The 18,502-nt window shown below is 40.1% G+C and overlaps 1 protein-coding gene across 1 annotated transcript; it reads left to right on the top strand.

Moving 5' to 3' along the window:
• The first annotated feature begins 1,860 nt into the window (after positions 1 to 1,860).
• On the top strand, positions 1,861 to 17,106 carry DMRTA1 (DMRT like family A1). The gene is made up of 2 exons (XM_030192431.1): positions 1,861 to 2,419; positions 14,991 to 17,106. Exons 1-2 carry the CDS (start codon positions 1,999 to 2,001, stop codon positions 15,836 to 15,838), a joined length of 1,269 nt encoding a protein of 422 aa, XP_030048291.1. The 5' UTR covers positions 1,861 to 1,998; the 3' UTR covers positions 15,839 to 17,106.
• Positions 17,107 to 18,502: the final 1,396 nt, after the last annotated feature.

Below are 18,502 nucleotides of genomic sequence, written 5' to 3'. Positions count from 1 at the left end.
GAGAGTTTGGAGTGCAGGAGGAGCAGCCAGAACCACAGAGCTTCCAATTCAGCAGAGCCTCTCCATTGCAGGAGATGGAGGGAGGGATGCTTCTTCTGACTCAACAGCTAGTAGCTCCAGCTCTGCCCATGCCACCCTCCTCCCTGCAGCCCCCACCAGCGCAACTGCTCAAGGTGGCCTCCTCGTGCTTGCTGCCTCCTGTCCCTCTTCCTCCCCATTTGTCTCGCCATGAACCAGGGCACTCGCTGTGAATGCCAAGGTGCATGCAGTGCTGCAGCCATAGCACAGTGTTGGTGCTCAAGGGTCACCAGTGCTTCTGCCACTAGCTGGACTGCACCTACACCAAGTGCACATTGAGTGCCGAACGACAGCACATGATGGCCGCACAGGTGGCGCTGAGGCAACAGCAAGCACAGGAGAGCAAGGCACAGGACAGGACGAGCAAGGCTAGCAACATGTGAGCGAGTGCATTACATGTGCGAAAGAAATGTTCTGGGCAGATGAGTTATCTGGAATATTGCCATTTTTCAGATAACTTACTACTGAATATTTGGGTATATCAAGTTTCAAGTTTAAATAATATCTGATATACCACCCAAATATTTACTTCTAGGCAGTTTACAATATTCAAATGAAGGAAGTATAAGAAAATACAATGAATTCAGCAAGGACAGAAGAAACAATGGCAAAGATTAAAACAGTAAATGCAGGAACTGAGGTATCCCCACCATTGGGTGCAAAGGTAATAGGCTGTGAAGGATATGCACCATGAAATAAAAAAAAGTTTTAAAGCAAGATTTTAAACCTTGCAAAGCAGCAAAGGACTCTTCTCCAAAAGCTGTAAAACAGAGGGGAGAGCATTCCACAAGCTAGGGCCTACTACACTAAAAATACAGCAGTTGGAAACCTTATAACAGATGGTAGGGAAGAAAGGGATTGTGAGGTTATTGGCCTGGCTGGGAGTAGTGGAGTTTCCTGGCAAGAGAATAGGGTGTAAGTAAGCAAAGAGATATAGAGGGACCCTGGAGTAAAAGGCTTTATGAACCAAAGTAAGCAGTTTAAAAGTAATCCTACATGCAATGGATAACCAGTGTTCTTCTTCCTGGAGTAGTGTAACATGGTCAAAGCGTTTGAGCCAGTTATAAACTTCACTGCAGAGAGTTCTGGATGAAACCACTGCTGGCATTTACAACACTAACCATGGAGTTAAAATACTGACGAGTCACAAATAAGAGGGACAGGATTAATAGATGGAGAAAGGCGAAATGAATAAGGAAAGACTAGAGAAAGGAAGGAAAATCTAAATTAAAGAATAACAAAGTAAACATAAGGGGAAAGGAGTATTTTCTTCTTCCATAACTGAATGTTTTCTGCTCCCATCATCTGTGTATCTCAATATGTATATATTTATATCTATCTAAATCCCAAAGTAGAGAGGTGTGGTAGCCGTGTTAGTCCACTCTTAAGGTTATCAATAGAAATCAAACGAAATAAAACATGGAAAAGAAAATAAGATGATACCCTTTTTATTGGACATAATACATCAAGAAATGTATTATGTCCAATAAAAAGGGTATCATCTTATTTTCTTTTCCATGTTTTATTTTGTCTGATTTCTATTGATATCTAAATCCCTAAATTCAGGTAAGTTTCTCTGCACTGCAATTTTTTTTTGAAAGTACTCTCTTTTATTTTTTCTTCATGTTCAATTGTGAAGCGCTGCGTTCGACTGGTAGCGCTATAGAAATGATTTGTAGTAGTTTTATTTAGTGTAACAGTCTGCAGGTGGTTGTGTGCCCGCCCCTCCCAGAGAGGTGTGTGCGCACTGCCCATGTTCCGCCTCCTTCCCCACCACCGCAGTTGTCAGAGAGCACAGAAACTCAAGTAGAGAGAGAGAGAGGTAAACGAGGGAGAAAAAAAAGAGTTTGGAGTGGAAGAGCAGCAGCTAGAAGAACTGCGAAGCTCTTCAGATTCAGCAGAGCCTCCCCACTGCAGGATATGGACGGAGGCAACAGAGCGCTCCTTACTCAGCGGCTGGTAGCCCCAGTGATGCCCGTACCACCCTCCTTCCTTCAGCCCCCGCCAACGCTGCTGCTCAGAACAGCCTCGTGCCCGCCGTCTCGTGCCCCTCCTCCGCAGGTGCCTCATCACGCGCCAGGGCCCTCGCCGCGCACGCCCAAGTGCGCGCGGTGCCGCAACCACGGCGCCGTGTCGGCGCTCAAGGGCCACAAGCGCTTCTGCCGCTGGCGGGACTGTACCTGCGCCAAGTGCACGTTGATTGCCGAGCGGCAGCGCGTGATGGCCGCGCAAGTGGCGCTGAGGCGACAGCAGGCGCAGGAGAGTGAGGCGCAGGGCGGGAGGCGCGAGGCTGGGGGTCCCGTGCCGGCTCTGCAACTCTCGGGCGCAGAAGGGAGCAGAGGTAAGAAACGTGCTGGGCAGACGCATTACTGTTTTCGCGCACCTGGGTTGCAGGGTGGTTGAAATGGCACCTGAGGGAACACGATTCTATATATGTTTGAGTTGGTTGCTGTGCCTTTTTGTTGCACCATCCGAGGAATTACAGAAAATGGTTGGGTGGGATGGCTTCTTTAAGGTTTTACTTTTGCCCTACATTTTGGATGATTCTTGTGTTTGGTCCAGGGGAATACATGGTTACTTCCAGGCCACAAAGGGACCCTTTTGCTAAACTGCACAAAAAAGTGTCCAGCACCATAGGGCCATAGCCCTACCAATATTTTGCCCAACACAGCATCAAGCCATTACTGAGCTTGGGGGTTGGGCTAGAAGCTTAGTTGGCCTCTCCAATAAAAAAGTGTGCCCCTGTCCCTGGCCAGTGCTGTCACTAGTGCGGGGCTTTCCCCACACGCTGAGACCACATTTAGCACTGCAATGAAATGGCTGCATTTCCCATTTTCTCAATTAATGGCCATGCACTAATTTCGCCATTAGTGTGTGGCCATATCACGAAAGCACTTGATGGCACCTATTTTCTAGATGGTAAGGGCTCCCATACTAATTATGTGTTAATCAATTGACATGTGGCAATGTAGCGATTAGTGCAGAACACACGTACTCTCTGCCCCCAAACATGCCCCCAGCACTAAAAAATAAAAAGTATTTTTTAGCACATGGGAAGCAAGCACAGATGCCAAAACTACCGTAAGATGCCTGAGCATGCACTGTGGTAATGGTTTTTAGTATGCAGTAAGCATGTGTTAGTGTTTACTGTAGCTTAGTAAGAGGGCCCCCAAGTTTGGTATCTTTCTTAACCACTGCTATCCAAAAAATTATCTATTATGGGCAGACTTTTGCCCATTCTGAAGTGCCTGTATGGAAGAGAAGTGGCATGGGGTAGAGGTGAAGAGTGATCTCAGTTCTTGATGCCTTGCGATGGGATTCAGTAATTGGGAGGGTAGACTTTCCCATTTGTAACTGGGACGGAGTCGCTCAGGACTGCAGCCTTTCTGATATGGGGGTGGGTGTCAGGAACTGGTATCAACAGTGTAATCATTAATTTATACGCTTGGGCATTGGAAATGACTAGCTTTTATTTCTTGTGTAATAAACCATGAAAATCAGTAGAAAAAATTATGGCAATTTTGGCTGTGCTGCCATCATAGCAGCTTTTTGGTTATGTGTTTTACATTTTGGGCTGAAATCCTTTACTTTTGGGATCCTTGCATTCTAATTGTACCTATTTTTGGACAAAATCTTCTTTAGAGCCCACTTAGGTGTTTGATATAAACTTACCCAGCATATCTGTTGTTCTTGGGAATATGATTTTGATAGTGCATGTTTTCACACATGGCCCCGCTTTTCTGTCCACACAGATTTATGCAAAGAAAGTCCCACTGTGGGTCTGTATGCATGGCTGCATCCCTTGTGGGCCACTGGGACTCGTATTATATGCAATAATACATGTTTGTTTGCAGCATATAAGGAAAAAGATTTTGCATTGGTATCTACTTCAGTTCACTATATACACCTTCACAAACTGTTATGCGATTTTTCTGCAGTTGCTTTGCCAATTTGAAGTGCAAATGGACTCCTTTACATCATGGATGCAATGACCACGATGTCAATTAGATACCTTCTAATAATTCTGGAACTGGATGCTAGTTTATGCAAAAAATGCTCAGGATTTTATATTTTTGCAACAAATTCGAAATGATTGTATCAAGAATACAATGGTGACAGACTGTACACTGTGATAACTGTAAATTACTAGTCTATGCTCTGAAAATTGCATTTTCTTTTCCTGTAGTTTTTAACTTTTGTTGAATGAAAAAAGATGTTGCATTGATTGCCTGAATGATTGATGAAACTTGAGTGGTATAAAAATATATATAATACCTGATGGCGTGAAAAATATATCTAGTATGAGCAGAAAAGAATTCTCAAGGCAAAAATACAAAACCAGTATTTGATCAGCTTAGTTTTAAATTGTATTAGCAATTTCAAAGCTGCAGAAACATGGACTAGATTTTATATTTCACGCCTAAAAATTCAGTACCGAAATGAAAATTTGCCTAAGTGCATTCTATACAGTATGTCTTAATTTAGGCATACTTTATAGAATAAACCTAAATTTCTGTGCGGGTATATAGAATATGCCGAGTGGCCATGAGAGCGCCTAACTCTAGGTGCGACCATTTTTGCCAAGTAAAACTTGGTGTAAATACCGGTGCATAAGTTGGGCGCAGAGCAGGTGTATTCTGGAACGCCCACGAACCGCCTGTAGCCATGTCCCTTTTTCAGCAGTGTGCATTAGAATTTATGTGCACCGCTTTGCAGAATATGCTTAGCAGGTAGTGCGTGTGAATTCTGATTAATTCCAATTAGCGCTGATAATTGCTTAACATTCAATTAGCTCTGATTAGCTTAATTAAGTTATGCGCATTGTTATGTAATATGCTTCGATTTCCATGCAGAAAACTCTGTGTGATATATAGAATCCAGAGGTATTGGACTGGTTTTGCATTTTTTTCCACTTTCCTTTGTGGTTTGTCAGGAGCTACTTTGTTTAAAGAAGAATAAAATCATGAAGTATCTCCAGCAACATAGTGAGTATTTGTGCATCATTAATGTATAACACCAGCATTTTGTCAGAAGTTCAGAATGCAGTAGCAATTGCATTTGCTATTTTTAAAAAATATCCAAGATCACTCGATTGACTTTTCTGACAACCGATATACATTTAAAAAAAATGTCTTTGGCATGATTTTCTTTTTTAAAGGAAAAAAACAGCATTTATGATCTTCAAAGTTATTTACTGAAAAGGTTCTCTATAGATGTTTTTGAAGAATTAGTGGAAATGGTTAGGATTGTCATTGGTTTGCCTGTAATTCTTAGACGTGCAGAATAATCAATAAGTAGTAGACACATTGAGGAAACTAAAATCTAAGGGCCCTGTTTACTAACTACTACTTATTTCTATAGCGCTACTGGACGTACGCAGCGCTTCACACTTGAACGTGGAGAGACAGTCCCTGCTCGATAGAGCTTACAATCTAATTATGACAGACAGGACAAGTAAGGGTTAGGACATACCGGACATATCAGGGTTAGGGGACAGTTGAAGGGTTAGGTTTAGGAGTTAAAAGCAGCATCGAAGAGGTGGGTTTTTAGCTTAGATTTGAAGATGGCCAGAGATGAGGCTTGGCGTACCAGCTCAGAAAGTTTATTCCAGGCATACGGTGCAGCAAGATAGAAGGAATGGAGTCTGGAGTTAGCGGTGGAGGAGAAGCTGTTCTGTGGGCGCACAAACCTTTTAGCATGCGCTAATGCTAGAGACACCCATAGGAATATAATGGGTGTTTCTATCATTAGCGTGCGTTAGTTTTTAGTGCACGCTAAATGGTGCCTACAGTGCGGCTTAGTAAACAGGGCCCTAAGTAAGCACAATGAGATATAAGGCATAATCTACCTTCTGGAGTACTGACCTAATGTAACTGGTCGCTGTCCACTTACTGTATATCCTATATAAAAAGGACTTACCATTTTCCCATATTCAGATTATTATTTTTTAAATCAATGTGTTAAGGATAAATGGATTTTGTTATATGTTTAAGCTTTCAGAGCCAATTTAAAAATATTCACAATGAGTGAATCAAAAGCAATTAACCAAAGCCTCATTACGAATTTAGGGCCCTGTTTACTAAGCGTTTGCTAAAGCTAGAGACAGCCATATATTCTATGGGTGTCTCTAGCATTAGAGTGCACTAAAAATGCTAGTGCACCTTAGTCAATAGGGCCCTTAATGAAGCCATTTAAATTGTTTATTATTTTATTGACATTACCAACATAATAACCAAGCATTCAATCTCTTGTACAGAAAAATGCAGTGATGCAAATAACATTAAAAAATAAGCCAAACATCTTAAATGGAAATTAACCACATATTTGTGGACCAGACTACACGCCTATATTAGGGAAGAAGTCAAGGAAGAACATCAAGAAGCAAAAAGAATTATAAGTTTTATAAAGAAATCTGAAGTCCTATGAAAATGTATATATGCACATTGAAAAGAATATTAAGTACTAAGTTGCACTAAAAAGTGGCTAGCAATATCCCCAGCGTGGGGCTTTGCACACTGAAGCTACTTTTTAGCACAGCGGTAAAATGGTCCCATTTTCCCCATTAATGGCCACACACTAATTTCCCCATTAGCACATGAGCACTTACCGACACTTATTTTCTATGTGGTAAGGGCTCATGCAGGAACCACGCACTAATCAGTATGTGCGCAGCAATGTAGTTGTTGTAATCAGTTAGTGCAGTACATGCCTACCCTCTGTCCCCAGACATAGCCCCAGCATTAAAAAATAAAATCCTTTTTAGCACATGGGAAGTTCGTCTGTCTCGAAACTACTGCAGGACGCCTGAGCGTGCCCTTCGGGCTTTACCAGTGAGTAAAGCAATCTGAGGAGTAGGTCAGTCTTTCCTGTGTAAAGTTCTAAACATATTTATAGATTAAAGGACAAACTGTGTTGGAGGGCTTGGGTTTTTCAAAATGAAATCTATAGAAACATGCTACTCCAAAAACAAAACAAACAACCCCCTTCCCAAAGTTTTCCAGTAGATAATCACAAAACAGATAAATCGTTTCCATTTGAAATATTTAGATCTGTGTCTGTGAAATTCACTTTAAAGCAGTAGCAGAAAATTCCTCTCTCAAATAGTAACAAAAAGGTATCCAGAAGAAATTCACTTACTAGTTTTAATGCTTTCAGCAACTGCTAACAATTTTCAACATTATTATTTTGGGGGAAGGGGTTTAATACATCTTTGTGGTCAGAAGCTTAAGTCATCGTCTTACCATAGGGTAAAAAATAAAAATACAAATTGAAAATACCTTCCTTCCTGTGTCTCCACCGTTGAATGAAACCACATTGATTTTCCAATTTGTAAAAAGGTTATAATGATCTTAAATGGATATATTAAAGAAATATTAATCACAATCTTCCAAAACAAGCCAAAGAGTAAAGAATCTGAAAAATACAGAGGAGTGAGGGCTGTTAATATTCAGATCCCTATAAAGAGCGATGCAGGGGCAAGGATGAAATGAAAGCAATTTAATTAATTGCATAAAACAAACTGGGTGACAGTTGCAAAACAAATAAATATATTATCTTAGGCAGCTTGTTAGGGGGTATACAGAGCCTGGAAATTTTAATGGAGGAGTGGCCTGGTGGTTAGAGCACCAGTCTTGAAATCCAGAGGTGGCCAGTTCAAATCCCACTGCTGCTCCTTGTGATCTTGGGCAAGTCACTTAACCCTCCATTGCCTCAGGTACAAACTTAGATTGTGAGCCCTCCTGGGACAGAGAAATATCAGTGTACCTGAATGTGACTCACCTTGAGCTACTACTGAAAAGATGTGAGCAAAATCTAAATAAATAAAATAAAAAATCCAACTATTCTATGATGAAGTGAATGCAAGACTCATCACAGCAACAGAAAATGCTATTCCAGATAAAAATACATACAATTCCCAAAAGAGCAGAAACAGTCACACTAGTTTAGGTTTGTGCTCCCCCCCCCCCCCCCCCCAAAAAAAAAAGTCCTCTCTCTGGGTGAAACAAAACCATTAGTGATGCTATATCAACAGGTTCTCTTTCTTCTCTCCAGATTCCTTCATTTTATATATACATGTTTTCTTAATCAGCTAGATCTAGAGCACTGACTAATTTGGGATCCTGTTACTGCATAAGAAGGCAAGGCCTTTTCAGAAACTATTCCCTGCCCTCCTGTCAGTTTGCTCCTCTAGAAGTTTTAGAGAGAGTTAGTTGTGCATGGCTAAGTTGTAGTCTTCTTTGATTTTGTCAGTTTCTACAGGGTTATTTCTAGCAGATGTAAGTTGTTTTTTTGTAAACCAAATAACTTTAAAAATGCAGTTTAGCAGTGAAATTGATTGCTAAGGAAGTCAGCTGAAACTTTCTTCTGTATCTGGTCTTGCTTTTTTTTTTTTTTTTTTTGCATAAAATACAAATCTTCACATGCCACCAGCCTCTTCTTTATAGGCACACAAATTTGGAACTCACTACCCAAAGACCCTAAACTCACAGAAAACTACCTACAATTTAGAAAAGACCTGAAAACACATCTTTTCAAGAAGTCTTTCCCTCCTGTATCTGCCTAATCTCACACCACCCTGCATCACGAAAAGTTCAGAAATGGAAAACAATACTTTTAACCTCTCTCACAGTATGCTAATATATCAACCTAAGTGTTTATTGTACTTCTATATTATGTGCTAGACTTCTACAAATCTAAATTTTGTAACCCTTTCTAACAATATGTAAGCCACATTGAACCAGCCATACGGTGGGAAAATGTGGGATACAAATGCAATAAATATTACTAGATGACATAACAGGACTATCTAGTAACTTTTTCTGTTGTTTTAAGAAACAATATAAAATACAGAGAAATTTGACTGCAGTGATGGGGTTGTAATTACATGGTTCAAGTGAGAAAGTTTTCTAGGTGCAGCTTAGTAATGATAAAGACATGTGGCAGTGAACCCCCATCCCCTAAGAATCCCCACAACTTGCCTATTTAGCTCCTGATCTAACTAATCTCTGATCTTTTATAGTTTTATGATGATACTGTTGTATTGGGGGGGGGAGGGGGGGTATAGAAAGTGTTTATATTCATCTGGAGAAAATTTATTTTTTGCAACTCTTTGGTACCGCGATCCTTCAAATATCTTTGCTTAAACTATGAAAAGATTTTATAGGAGAGATAGCGATGAGGTGCTTGGAGCCTTGCTGTTTGTCATCTTCCTGCAAATGACTCCTAATTGCAGCCAAAAATTAACCCTAGCAAAACTTTCCAGTTTGGCATATTGCTTCCAGTAGAAAGTATGATCCAAATAAGTTTAATTGATAAACTGCTAATCCCACACACCCAGAGCCATGCACAATATTACAAAATGCACATTTGAATCATAAAACAGTGTTGAATGGTGTGACTGTCATTTTCTGTCTGTAGTCTTGCACTAATAATAATTCTGCTTTATCCATGGAAGATCATGTTGCAAAGATAGTGTGTGTGTGTAAGTTGTCATGCTAATTAGACAAATGAGATATCTGAAAAAGGTGTACATACGATAGATCACTGTGGCAATCTCACAAGTAGATTATTGTAATCTGATTTACATGGGATTAAGACTTGAAATATATAACTTTGGAGCAGTGTTGTGAATCAGCTGTAAATTGACAGCTAAAAGATGGGATAGATCCTCTCCGATTTTGAAAGAATTACATTGACTACCTATTTCATTTATATATGTTTAAGATTCTAACTACATTTCTTTAAAAAAATTATATGGGATTTATGCCCAAATTATCTTTCAGAAATGGTTAGGGTTTACATCCCTCGGTGATCTTTGAGATGTGAACAAGATCTTTTAGTGGAATTTCCTTCTGTAAAATATTATAAATTGTCATCTGCTAGAAAGTAGACTGAGGGGTTTAGCTATCCAAATTGGGAGGGGTGTGTTAAGGTTTCTGCCAAATATATACTAGCATTTTCAGCTGAAACTGAAACGAGGCTGAATTTGAATCTTAGGAAAGTTTTGGTTGACTTCTATTTCCATTTTGGTTGACTTCTATTTCCATTGTCGCCTTCTTTGCAGTGTGAGGCACTACTGTTTTGCTGCTGCCCAATTGGGAAAGGGGTGGGGAGGGGCATGGACTAGACTGGTAGCACTGTCAGAACCAAGGCATACAGCATTAAATAGCTTTCCCAAGGCCACAAGAAGCAGCTGTGGGATCTGAACCTAGCGTTTCTGGTTCCTATCCTGCAGCTTTAACCATTTGTCTAGTTCTCCACTGCTGGAGGATAGAAGCGGGTATAAGAAATGGCCAAACTAACTTTACACAATAGCATAAAACACCTCACAAAAGTAGTATCTCTTTAACAGAAACAGCAGAAAACCTTTTTGTTGCAGGAGCCAAATAAACCAATCTCTAGCCTGCTTTGAAGCCCCTTAATTGCTGATGTTGTGTTGGGCAAAATATTGGTCAGGCCATGGTCCTCAGTGGCACACCCCATTTCACTGCCTCTGCTTTATAAACAATCGTTCATGGCAACAGATATGTAGAATATTTGTCTGTGCTGGACACCAACTACTTAAAAAGTAGCTTAACTTTAGTTACTTTACTAAAAAAAAAAAAAAGTAGTTTTAACTACTTTTGCAATAGCTGCTTTATGTAGTTAACTAGTAGTTAACTACTTCAAAGGCATTTTAATTTACCTTAAAATCAATTGCACAACCATTGCACTTAGGAAGAAATGTGTTTAATGTTTAAAAACAGTTGATAAATTCTCACCAAATCACTAAGAGATCTTTTTACAAAGGTGTGCTAAAATTAAGCATGAGCTAAATGCTAGAGACGCCCCTATATTCCTGTGGGCGTCTCTATCATTTAGCGCGTGCTTAAAAACACTAGTGTGCCTTTGTAAAAGACCCCCTAATTAACTAATGCTAAATCAGGGAGTTGAGGTCCCATCATCAATATCTTTGTTCAGTGGTCAAAGCATCAGTCGAGTCTGAAACCAGAGTACTAGGGGTCTTCACTCACCTTCTCTTCCCATGTTATGCAGCTATGGAAGAAAACATTATTCAAAATGAGACAGCTACGTCTAGTCAGATCATTCGTCGACCAAAAATCCTTTGCAATACTAGTCCAAATGTTAGTCCTACCTTTGGATTATTGTAACATTCTATTTCTTGGTATTGTGTCAATATCAGAATAAATCTGCAAATCATACAGACTACAGCAGCTAGACTAATATACAGATTGAGTGGATATACTAGTGTTTCAACTCATCTTAACAAACTGCACTGGCTTCCCATAGCAGAAAGGCTCAGGTTCAAAGCTGCTTGTTTAGTTTTTCAAATCTTACAGGATTTCACCTCTGAACTGCTGACTTAAGACCACTTCGCTACTTTTGGTCCAGTCTAACAGACTGAAAGAACAACTGATGCTAGCATCATCGTTTCAAAAGACAATTCGAAAGCAGAAGATCTTCAGCTCTCTAATCCCTGTACTTGGAGTTAAAATATGGAACTCTCTAGCTATTGCCATCGGAACAGAAAACAGCTACCTTAGCTTCAGGAAGAGGCTAAAAACCTTTCCTTTCCCAAAGACTGCTTTATAACAATCCATTGACTTCTACCTCCTAGTATTATCCATTATCCTTTCCTATAATGTTTTTGGTCTCATGCACTACACCAGTGGTCTCTAATTGTTCTCATACCTCACAATTACCGGTTTTGTCTCACCTACAATGTAAACTGCACTGAACCCTGGAAAGGGGATATTAGTGGTATACAAGAATTGATTTGATTTATAATTACACTGCTTTGCTCAGAATTCTCAATATGTCACTTCAGTTAGTACTGCACAAAATCCTGTTTCTCAAAGTTATCTTAGAGCATTGTCATGGCACTAAAATTTGTCCTGAGCAACTAAATAACTGTTGTATTGTAGCACTGCTGAGAAGTGCAGCATTGAACTTTATTAAAGCTTTTGATACTTTTGGAAATGCAAGCAAGCTGTTTATGGAAGTGTCTGAACATTCCAAGCTATGCTGAACCTCTTTCATTGTTCCAGATTAGAGAGAGCTGCATGGGAACAGGGTTAGTGGGAATTCTGCGGTTACCGCATGGATCTGGACCAAGGTCCTACAAGGGTTCCTGTGGAAGTGCAGGCAAGCCTTCCATGGCACCCTCCCCAAATGTACCTCAATGTACCCTGGTGGTCTAGTGGCCTCTTCGGGGCAGGAAAGATCCCCCCTCTTTTGTCCACTGCCGCCCCTTCATCAAAATGGCTGCTGAGACTTAAAGGTATGGTCTTGTGAGTCTTGGCAGCCATTTTAAAGAAGCAGCAGAAGGCACGAAAGAGAGGGGATCTTTCCTATCCCGAAGAGGCTACTAGACCACCGGGGTACATTGAGATACATTCGAGGAAGGCATCATGGCATTAGAGATGGAATCCCAATAATATTTCAGGAAGTGTAACTTATATTGTTGAAATTCTTACTTCCACAACAGCTTATCAATAGAATTATGAGTGTTGCTTGTTTTTTTCAGGTGGTGTATGGTTACTTTTCATGCTTACTAATTTGATCTGCATTACAGACAGATTATATAGTTTGCTGTTATTTTGCTCAGTTGCCTTGAAAGGAGTTAAATTCCATAGGATTGTGAAAACGCTTTTTGCTGATTCTATGATCCCTTTCTGGAATGTGCTTCCTACTAGCATTAGAACAGAAACTGATTGATTATCTTTCCTTTTGGAAGAAAATTAATACCTATTTTGTTTTCTTAACCTTATCCTATTGAACATTTTTCTGCCATAATGGAACAAAGCAAAAAATCCGGGGCTAAAAGTTAAGACATTTTGGTCTAGACCTGTTTCAGTCGTGACTAAGTCACCAAAAGGTGCCCCAAATGACCACTGGAGGGATTAAGGCATGATGCCCCCCCCCCAGTAGTCACTGAATCCCTCCTCCTCCTCCCCCCCCCCCCCCAAAAAAAAGTGAAAGAAAAAGTATGTACCAGCTTATATGACAGCTTCAGATGTTATGGCCAGTCCTATTAGAACAGCAAGAAAGTCCCTAGAGTAGCCTAGTGATCGTTGCAGTGCACTGTAGAGAGGGGGGACCCAGGCCCATATTCCTCTCTAATTGTTACACTTGTGGAAAGTATGAGCTCTCCAAAAACCTACTGTAACAACATATAGGTGACTGTCAGTTATAAGGGCTATTGGTGTACAGTAGAGTTTTGGAGGACTCACCATGCAATATAAGGGGCTAATTGTGTGATGTGTACCTGTGACTTTTTATGTGAAGTTCACTGCAGTGGCTCCTATGGTGTCCCACTACTCTGCTAGGATGTCTTTGTGGCCAGTCTACTAAGAATGCTGCCCCCCCCCCCCCATATATCCCAATGAATTGGTATGGAAATTGTTTTTAATTTATGTAAATTAAGATCTATAAGATCATTTCTGAGTCCTGGAAATTTTCGGGTTCTTGTGCAGGCAGTTTTAATACTCTATCTTGATTATTGTAATTCCTTGTATAATGCTATTTATTAGTACTTAGAAAGTGCTTGGATCCCAGTAGAAAAAGGTTGGGTAGGAGTAGATTAGATTTCAGGGGTAATTTCATAGACATTTTTTTCGTATGTTAAAGGCCTCTTATAAAACTATTCCAGGTGTTTGTAAAAGTTAAGCATAGTGCCAAGAAACCAATACTTTTATGTGTAGGCATGTTCTGGGATGGGTTTTGGGCAGAGCATGGGTGCAGTTGCAATTTATACCCATACTTTAGAAAATACATATGTTCAAGCATATTGTACAGATGTTGATCTTACTACATTTCTCAAATAGGTGTAAATGTTTGTGATTTCTGCAGGATTTTTGCTAGTATTTTATAAAGACATATAAATGCTTATGTGTTTTTATAAAATAAGCTAAAATAGATGCTCTTTTACTTTTCACACATGGGGAATTTTTAAAGAATTCCCCTCTTCATATTATGAATTTAGTGGAAGTGGAAAGGTTGGTCATTGTAGGGGAAAAGAAGGAATATAAAAGGTTCCAGGGTGAGTTATCAATACAATATCTAACAGCAGAGAGGATATAGACTCTGATAATCCAGATTAGATTACAGGTGGGCAAGAGAGGGAAAATAAGGATGAAAATGGGTCAGATTGGTGAAATGGACAGTATAAAGATGACTCGTCTTATTTAAAAAGGACTTTTTTACCTTCTCTACCTATGGATAAAATCTTTTTTTAATGAGACAATTAGGGCCAGGTGTATTAAACATTTTTTTTAATAGACACAAAATGGAAAATTTACAGTGTAATGTATCCGGCTCTTAGGGTTTAAGTGGATAACAAAATATATTATCATGTCTTTGCTTTTATGATCAATACGATTTCTCGTTTCTCTGTCAGAGTTAAGGGAATCAGCTTTTTCACAGGTATCTGTTCATTGCCAAATGGGTGCTGTGTTGAAGATCTATATATGGCATATTGTAAGGGGGAGGAGGCATGGGGTCTGACTGGATTGATTGTTTTCTAAGAAAAAAATATATATATTGTTTTCTGAGAAGCAAAACTTTATTTTATAGAGTTGCACTATATTTTATATTTAGATAGCCAATTTGTCAGTTTAACTTTGTTGATATAAATAAAGTAGACTTTAAAATGAATTTAAGAAAGAACTTGATTGCATCTGTTTCTGAATTGGCTCTGTATAAGGAACATAGCTGTTAAATGTTAATTAAATTTTTTAAATGTGATTCCGCATATTGTACTTTTTTTTACAAAAGTAAGTTTTACTTGGTTAATTTGCAAAAAATGCGGGTGCTGACAATGTGCACATTCAGTCAAATAAACCTACAAGTAGAAATGGCTAAATGTTCAAGAATTTGAAAGCTAATATTTCTGTCTTTGTATTTATGTGTAGAAGGAAAAACTCAGAAGCAAGACCCATTCTACATTGGGGTAGCAAGATCTGCAGTGCTGTCGCATCTTCTTTCCCTGAGATCTGCTGTTGAACTGACTGGTTCCAGTAAAACTCCTGAAAAGAAATCATCAGACACAGATGCCTTCGATAAGGAAGATATTAGCGAGTCGCCTAGTCCTGATCAGCAAGGTGAAAGCACAGATAGTTTGAGATCCCTGTCATCTTCGGATATAGAATCGGGAAATGAGAGTGAATGTTCAAAGGAATTGAGTGCTGCTTGTTCAAGACTTCCAGTTTCTTCTTCAAAACATAGGAACCCACTTGAGATGTTGATCAAAGTTTTCCCAAACCAGAAACAGTGTAAACTAGAAAGCATTTTACAGCACTGTAAAGGAGATGTTGTCCAAGCCATAGAACACATTTTAAATGGTCAGGAGCAAAATCATGATACTGGGGATGCTATAAGCCCATCAGAAACTGAACTTAGTGCCTTGCAGGGAGCTTCTGCTTTCAGCTTTGCTGGGCTAGGGATTGGGACAGTCGGGACTAAGTCGGCATTTTCTCCTTTTCGTACTAATTCTGCATCGCTGGCAAGCCATACAAACTTTTATGGTTTAACTCCTAGACTGGAGATAAGCCCGCTGAGACTGGCATATTCCTCCCCAGGAAGAGGACTGCCTGGATTTATGTCACCGTACCTTGTGTCTGGACTGGTTCCAGCTTTACCGTTCCGCCCAGGGGTGGACTACATGTTTTCAGGCATGGTTAGGGATGCCTCATATATTTCATGTAAGGATTCATTAAGCAGCAATGGATTTTACTCAAGGCTTAATCAAGAAAACCAGTAGTGCCTTTATTATCTTCTTCAATATACATACAGTTCTGTGGACTTGAAAGGGAGTTGGTAACCATTTTATCTATTGCAAAGTTTTTATCCTAATTCAGATGTTTTGCAATGTTTTATTTGGTAATTTTTCAAATGTATCTTCTGTGAAGAAACTAACTCCATTGTTTAAAATGTAGTTGAAGAATTTGTATTTTATTTTGTTTCAAGATGATGTTAGCATGGTCTTCAGACTGCTTTCATTAGATTATATTTGTGTACGATAGTATTAGAAGAATTATTGTATGAGAAATAATTTTGTATACTGTTTTTTTTCTCTCTTATATTCTGAAGCTAAATTTTTGGTTTTAGTTTTCATTGTGAACTATAGAGGTTAATGCTTTTTGGCCAGTATTTCTGTAGCAACCACAAAAAATAATTTTTCAGTCTTGAACAAAATTGCTGTTTATATGAACAGGGGAGTTCATTTACCATTACTGCACTGAAAGCCAAAATTGTTAATTCTTTTCTTTCTTTAGTGAAAATGGTTTCCAAATTTAAAGAACAACTGCATTAGTTGACTGCAATTCAGTTCTAGTCGGCTCTAAGATGCAAAAAAAAAGGACAAGACAATGTTAAAGTATAGATTGTGTTCATTTAATACCATGTGAAATTTTTTTTAAACTGCTCTTATCCTGTTTAAACTTTTACTTTCTCATACAGATTTCTAACCCCACAGATCTGGTGGTTTCAATGTCCAAACTTTACAAACCTATCGGTAACATCTATTCTTGCTATCTAGATCAAACAGAGGCCTTCTAATGCCTCTTCAATGTGAAATGCTTCTGTGTCTAGATGTCCCTCCCCACCCTCCCCTTCTTACACCTTCAGAAGTAATTGGTCCACATAGAACTAAAGAAAGAAATATTACTTTCTCAAACCAGCATTTTCAAAAGAGACACAACTTAACCATTTGTTATCCTGAAAATTCTCTTCCCCTCCCCTCCACACACATACAGTGCAAATCCTTTCATTCTGTTAAAGCTCCATTCCTTATTGATTTTTAATTGTTTAGAGTTTTATTTTTCTATTGTTTGACTTGTATTTGCTTATAATATTTACTGCACTGTTTTGTTGTATTATAATTTTGCTTTGAGATGTATGATCATAGGCAAAATGTCAAATTTAACAATAATCAAATATTCCAATGCATCCTTTAAAAATAGAGCCAGCAGTTTGGATATTTCTAGTTATACAAATAGTTTACATAAATAAAATTTTGTTTGTGCTGATGCTGGGAATTCTGAAATGGTCTGCATTGATTGATTAATTTAGGGTGGTTATATTGAGGGGTGGGATGTTAAAAAATAATTACAAACATTGTAGTGGGGGCATACTGCATTTAAATGACTTGTATTTTATATGTAAATGTGGGTAGGAATTCTGGTGTAACCTACTTTGGGCTAAGTGGTATAAATGCCATATTAAGGGGGGAAGTTATCAATGTGGGCTACTGTTAAGTCGGGTTATTTTAGCACAGAGTCCCATTTTTTAAATTTTTTAACAGGAAACTTTATTGAATGAATCCACAGGACATACAGTAGCAAACATTAACAGTGGAAAACCACATGTTGTACAGGTTCATTACAGCTGAGGAGCCCACCAAAAATGGCTCTCTCATACATCAATAATATTCCTGTCTTTTTGTATTTAAATGAGATAACAACAAAATGAAAAGCAAGCAAAAACAAACCCTTCCCAACTCCCAAGAACCTGTCCCCCACCCCATAGACCCACACCACTTCCTCTGCCCAAGAATAAAATCATCATCAGTCTTCATTACACTAAGGTAGAGAGCAAAGGAGCCAAAATCTTTTCCCATTTGGTTAGTGTCTTATGTTCCTGGGCCAGTAGCAGGGGCCTGGGCCCCCGCAGATTTTGCCCTGAACCCCCCTACCGCCATCAACCCTCCCCCGCTGCTGTTGCTTACTTTTGCTGGCGGGGGACCCCAACCCCCGCCAGCCGAGGTCCGCTTCCACCTGCCGCTGCCTTAAAAACTACTTCTTCAGCCGGCGGGGGACCCCAAACCCCCGCCAGCCGCCCCGAGGTGTTTAAAGTTAATCTTCGGCCTCCGTGGCCGTGCTGCTGTTGATAGGAGCTGTTGAATCCACTTCGGAGTCTGACGTCGCAGCACGTACAACGACGTCAGACTCCGAAGTGGATTCAACAGCTCCTATCAACAGCAGCACGGCCACGGAGGCCGAAGATGAACTTTAAACACCTCGGGGCGGCTGGCGGGGGTTTGAGGTCCCCCACCGGCTGAAGTAGTAGTTTTTAAGGCAGCGGCAGGTGGAAGCGGACCTCGGCTGGCGGGGGTTGGGGCCCCCCGCCAGCAAAGGTAAGCAACGGCAGCGGGGGAGGGTTGGCAGCGGGCGGGGGGTGGAGAGAGTCATTGGTGGTGGTGGGGGCTCTGACAATGGCGGGGGGGGGGGCTAAAATGTGCCCCCTCCCTCTGGCTCTGGCCCCCCCTACCGCCGGAGTCCAGATACGCCCCTGGCCAGTAGGTTCTCAAAAACACAGAGTCCCATTTTAAGCAATGAGACCCTGTGCTAAAATGACATGGACTTGTGGTTACCCAACTTAACAGTAGCCCGCACTGATAAACCCCCCCCCCCCCCCCCCCCCCCTC

Source organism: Microcaecilia unicolor, chromosome 2 (assembly GCF_901765095.1).
Source record: "Microcaecilia unicolor chromosome 2, aMicUni1.1, whole genome shotgun sequence".
Taxonomy (NCBI): Eukaryota; Metazoa; Chordata; class Amphibia; order Gymnophiona; family Siphonopidae; genus Microcaecilia; species Microcaecilia unicolor.
Note: the sequence above shows the minus strand (reverse complement) of the source record. Positions and strands in the feature narration are given on the sequence as shown.